At 39.2% G+C, this 6,000-nt stretch overlaps 1 protein-coding gene and 1 non-coding gene across 2 annotated transcripts; one reads left to right on the top strand and one right to left on the bottom strand.

Annotated features, from left to right (window-relative positions):
• Positions 1-582: 582 nt before the first annotated feature.
• On the bottom strand, positions 583-1,488 carry LOC104235752 (uncharacterized). The gene is made up of 2 exons (XM_009789563.1): positions 1,363-1,488; positions 583-1,209 (listed from the first exon to the last, which is right to left on the bottom strand). The coding sequence occupies exons 1-2, from the start codon at positions 1,486-1,488 to the stop codon at positions 583-585; spliced, it is 753 nt and encodes a 250-aa protein (XP_009787865.1).
• Positions 1,489-2,346: 858 nt separating this feature from the next.
• LOC138890929 (small nucleolar RNA R71) lies at positions 2,347-2,453 on the top strand. The gene has a single exon (XR_011407292.1). It is a non-coding gene; the product is annotated as a small nucleolar RNA R71 (small nucleolar RNA).
• The last annotated feature ends 3,547 nt before the right edge of the window (positions 2,454-6,000 follow it).

Below are 6,000 nucleotides of genomic sequence, written 5' to 3'. Positions count from 1 at the left end.
ACTATTAGAGACAAATGAGTCCTGCATCTAACCACTTGATCACTTCTTTCTTCACCACTTCTTTCATGTTGGGGTTCAGCCTTCTTTGATGTTCTCTGGAAGGTTTGTGTCCATCTTCCAGTAGAATCTTATGCATACAAAATGCCGAGCTGATACCCTTAATATTTGTAATGGTCTAACCAGTTGCAATCTTGCACTTCATTAACACCTGCAAAAGCTGTTCTACCTGCACATCTAACAAACCAGATGATATAATAACAGGTAAAGTTGAGTTAGGTCCCAAAAAAGCATACTTGAGGTGAGACGGTAACGATTTTAGCTTCAACTGTGGTGGCTCTTCAATTGATGGCTTAGCTGGAGGGTCTTTCTTTCTTCTAAGTGTAAGGGCTCGAATTCGAGCTCTCTTTTCCAGTACTCTTGGCCTTCAAGGGCCAAAACCCACTCTGCCAAGTCCTCACCATCTACCTCTTCTAAGTTCGTGAGGCAGGCTGCTAGAGGGTCTTTTGCATTCAGAGCCTCATCTTCCTCCTCCAAAATCACATCCACAGCTTCTATCAGAGAGAAGTTTGCAAATTCACTAGGTCACCGCATAGACTTCTGCACATTGTACGTTATTTCTTTATCGTTCAGTCTCATCTTTAGCTCCCCAATTTCATAATCAATTAGATCTCTCCCAGTGGCCAAGAATGGCCGTCCCAAAATTATGGGAATATCCTCATCAACCTGGCAATCCAGAATGATAAAATCTACCGGAAACACAAACTTTCCAACGTGCACCAGCACATCATCAAGTATACCTGATGGCCTCTTTACCATTCGGTCAGCTAGCTGTAGTAACATGGATGTGGGTCTTGCTTTTCCAATGCCTAACCTTTTATAGATAGTCAAGGGCATCAAGTTTATGTTCACCCCCAAATCACACAATGTTTTAGTAAAAGCATAGCTGCCTATTGTGTATGGGATTGTGAAACTCCCTGGGTTGGACAACTTCTCAGCTATGGGTCTCTTCACGACAGCACTACATGTCTGAGTTTGTGTAACTGTGGCAAAGTCTTGAAAGTCAAACTTGCGAGACATCAAGTCCTTCATTATTTTTGCATACCTAGGCATCTCCCTCAAGGCGTCAATCAATGGAATGTTCACCTGGATTTGCTTCAACATCTCCATAGATTTCTTATATTGCTCATCCTTATGATATTTGGCCAATATCTGTAAGAAGGGAGTTGGAGGTCACTTCTTTCCTATGACTTGAGTTTGATCTTGCTCGGGCACTTTTTCTAATGCCTTCTCTTGCACTTCCTCAGCCCTCTTTTCAAACTCTTTTTCCTAGTTTATTTCCTCCTGGGTTGGTTGGATTCTTACTTCTGTTAGCTCTGTTGACTTATCTACCTCAATCGGTATTGGCACGAGTATCTCGGTTGGTTGGATTCTGCTAGCAATTTCTTGCTCTAGATTAAGGTCTCTATCATTTCTCATACTAACAGCCATCAACTACTTCGGGCCCTGCTCTTTCGGGTTTACATGTGTTTCCACAGGTAAAGTCCCTTGAGGGCGATTGTTAAGGGCCATGGATATTTGCCCTAGTTGAATCTCAATGCTCTTGATAGTTGAGTCGTGTGATACTACCTTTTCTTGCATCTAGTAGACCTTTTATTCCATTTTCTCGCTAGACCCAATGAGTTGTTGCATCATTCCTTTAATTTCAAACAAACCATCCTCTTGTTGTACCATCTGTTGTTGTTGAGATTGTTGATAAGGTAGTTGTTGATTCTACTAATTGTACCCTTGTTGCCTTTAATAAGGCACAGCCTGACCCTATGGGAATGCAGCTTCAAGATTATTATTGTTGTTGTTGTACTGGTACTGTGGTGGCCTATATTGTTGATTCTGTTGTCCCCAAGTCTGACCGCCTTGTCTCTGGCCTCCATAGTTGCCCATATAGTTCACATTCTCTTGATAGTTCTGATTGTCACTTTCACCACTCCACGAGTACACATATGGCTGATTAATGCATGGTGTGCATAATCCTCCATTTGTCGTGTCAAATATGTGCACCTGCTTCGGGCCTGATTCATCAATCTTTTTGGTTAGGATACTCAATTGCATCATCATCGTAGCCATATTCTCAGCCATGGAGTTGTTTGGGTCTAAAGCTACTGACTGAACTACAGGAGTGATTGTAGAGTCTCTTGTTATCCATCCTGAGTTTTGAGCCATTTTATCAAGTAAGACCTTGCATTCCTTGAATGATTTGCTCAAAAATGCTCCACATGCTAAAGCATCAACATTGGCCTTCAAGCTGCTGCCAATCCAATATAGATCCTTTGCCTCAACATCTGATCTGGAATGCTATGATGTGGACACTTAACCAACATACCTTTGAACCTATCCCACGTTTCTTGCAATGTTTCAGCTAGTTTCTGCCTGAAGCTCAATATCTCATCAACTTGCTTTGCAGTCTTATTGGATGGGTAGAACTTGTTCAAAAACTGCTTGACTATTTCCTCCCAAGTGGTAATGGAGTTTATGGGGAGCGAATTGAGCCAAGTCTGAGCCTCTCCCGTCACCGAGAATGGAAACAACAACAACCTTATTGCTTCCGGTGTCACATTTGGTTGCCTTTGCATGACACATATCTACAGGAAATTTTTCAAATGCTGCTGAGGATCTTCAATGTAAGACCCCGAGAACAGTCTCTTGCTCTGCAACAAATATAGCATGTTATTTGTGATTTGAAATGATTCTGTTTGTATCTGAGGGATTACAATTGTGGTTGCCATATTTTCAGGTGTAGGTTATGCCCAATCATACAAGGCTGCTTCTGGTGCCACACCCTGGTTGTTCGGGTCATTCTCATTATTTCTGTTGTTTGGATTGTCTATTATGTCACCATGCATGTCTAGTTTGATTTGTTCTATTGAGTTTTGTTGTTGTTTATCTTACTTGTTTGCTTGATTTAGTCCTTGAAAGCTTTCTCAGGGTTCGGTAATGCTTCGTACAATTCACCAGTTCTTGAGGAGTTTCTAGGCATGCATCTGTAATATACAAGACTACGAACGTTAGAGTTTCAATATAATGAATTTTAAGTCGAGAAAGCTGAATTAACTACAAATTCTAAGAATTCTTTCAGCCTTAATTAATAACACCATAAATTCCCCGACAACGGCACCAAAATTTGATCACGCGCAACTATGCCTCCTAAGAGGTCAAGCGGTCGATGCAAATATAATCCGATTTACCAGTCCGGAGTCGAATCCCACATGGAATTAACCTATTAATCACAACCACTAGTTTCGTAAGAATCCAAATAATCAACATTCAAAAATATTGAATAATGAGTTGATTGTTTACTAACTAAAAGCAAGGTAATTAAAAAGCTGTAATTTTACTACTAACAAAGCAAATGTCGTAGACAAGATTGGAACGGTCTAGGGTTTTGATTTCCCCTATTGTCACAATCTCCCCCGCCACGGTTCCTATAAATTCACCCAAGTATACTCTGCCGATTGAGAGTACTTTGAGTGTGTATCTCTATCTAAAGCAACTATCATAATTTACTAGATATATTCTCTCGAACTACGCTAGCTGGCACTAATTTACCACTCACTACGATCGCACCAAGGTTTCGTTATCTCTAATCTCGCCTTTAAACCCTCTGTATTGATCACTCAAATACGTTAAGAGTGGTATTGTTCAACAACTACCTAAATAGGTACTCTCTCTCAAGCAGTACACATTAAATAGGCACAATCAATTGAGGGCTCTTCAACCAACAACAATAATAATATAGTTGAACAAGTAGAGAAAAGTAAATGGCGAATTTATATTAAACGCATTAGAAAAATCATCCTTCAATAGGTTCCATCAAACCCCTAGATTAGAAGTTTAGATACTCATATTCATAGTAACGATTTTCCATGTATTTTGCATTAACAAATTACAAAGAAAAGATGAAGGAATGCAGAACTCTATGATTCTTTCCCCCAAAAGTTGTTCCACGTGCTTTTCTTGCCTCTGGTCGCCAAACTTCCTTCAGAATGGTATTTAATGACTATTTATATGTGTAGGAAAAAGACCTAAACGAAATAGCCCAAGTCCAAACCCAACAAGGAAATGAAATAGGCTTTTAAAATTCGGAACACCCTTGCTATAGACCGTGCGGTGCTAGCTCAAACGCGCATTCCAGCTCACCTCAGGCCTCGCGGTGCCAGCTCTCTAGCGTGCCTCCTCTCACGATATCCCTCGCGGCGCCCACTCTATAGCGAGAAAATTGCCTCACCTCGCATGCTCTAACACGAGCTACAAAGCTTGCCTCGCTTGCTCACTGGTTCTTTTACACTTTTTCTTCCAAAATATTCGTTTTGCTCACAATTTCATCTCCAATATACCTACACATAAAATAACTCAATTAAACACAAATATAGTGTAGTTTAGCATTAAAGCACCTAAATGTAAAGTAAGTAATACACTAAAACATATATACTTATAGACACACATCAATACACAGATAAAGTTAGAGGTTAATTGGGGGGCTTTGGGTTTTGGGATTACATACGTACAAAGTGTTTTTCTGTACAGCCTGGTTCATCGCTGCTTAATTCTCGATTCTTCTGCTTTCGTTTTGCTTCTCTCTCCCTCATTTTGGACTCACTTGGAAGCCGTTGGATTGGATATTAACGTAAATATAGCAATCTTTGAACTCGTAATTGAAAATTTGGAATACAAGTGTAATAAAAAAAGGCAGAATACATGACAACCTCGAGTGATTTTATAGTATGCCTCACACAACTAATATTAATTGTGTGAGGCATCTTTTCATCTCACATATTTTTAGACCCATATCTACATCTAGGTCCACAAAATTCTAGGACCACAAAGTTGTGGGACAAAAAATAGAGGCATCACACAACTAGTATCAGTTGTGTGAGGCACAAAATAAAAATTTTCTGACAGCCCCTTAAAGTTGTCCTCATTTTTTACTTAGACACTCCATCTTAAGTCTGTACACTTTAACTGGACATTAACTGTGTCATTTAGACACAAAATTGAAAAGAAACTAATCACAAAAATACGTGTAATTCACAAGCCAGGATAACGAATAAGATGGAGACACGTGGATTTAACTTAAATAAATAAATAGAAGTTTTGAAAAAAGAAAGAACTTAAAAAAAAAAAAACAAGAACCCCAACCCCCTTTCGTCATCTTCCTCGTGACTCCCCCCTCCCCCCTTCCACCTTCTTATGCCAAAAAGGAAAAGAACGAGGGCAACCCATATTGTCTTCTTCGCAAACTCACTCCTGCCATCATTGTTCTTCTTCTTAATCTCCATCCCCAACCCTTTACAACACTAAGTATAAAACATAGTAATCAACTAGTAATAATTTTTTTGTCATGGAATATTAACCCCTAATTGCTGAAAAACAAATCCACCAACAACGAACATTAGTGGTTTAATTTTTTTTCAATGGCCAAATCTGGATCTTCCAGAGATACCCATGTCGCTCGGATTGGAACTGCAATGAAGATTTTAGTGATGCTCCAAAGTAAAAGCACTAATCCAGCAAGCTCACTGGTGACGGAACCTACGTGTTTCAGATCCGAAGAAACTGTTCAAAAATAATTATGGTATCTGAAAGGAGAAGGGCCAAAATTGTGTGGAAATCACGAAAGACATGCAAATTGAATTTGAGTTGAGAAAAGAGGAGAGAAACGAAGAAGAACAAATGTGTGAAAATTTTCCGGCAAACTTATTCCGGGAATGAAAAATAAAGTATATCATGGTGTGTGAAGAAAAAGAGGAAAAAGAAAGAGATTTTTTTAAAAAAAAAAAAAATAGATCTCTCACGCTTTGAAAAATGGTGTAATACACATACTATGCTATATCATCAAATTGTGTTTAAATGACACAGTTAATATTCAGTTAAAGTGTTGAAATGGAACAGACTTAAGATGGAATGTCTAAGTGAAAAGTGGGAACATCTTTAAGGGGATGTCGATGT

This window comes from Nicotiana sylvestris, chromosome 4 (assembly GCF_000393655.2).
Source record: "Nicotiana sylvestris chromosome 4, ASM39365v2, whole genome shotgun sequence".
Lineage (NCBI taxonomy): Eukaryota > Viridiplantae > Streptophyta > Magnoliopsida > Solanales > Solanaceae > Nicotiana > Nicotiana sylvestris.
The sequence above is the reverse complement of the archived record's forward strand: the minus strand, read 5'-3'. Positions and strand labels throughout refer to the sequence as shown.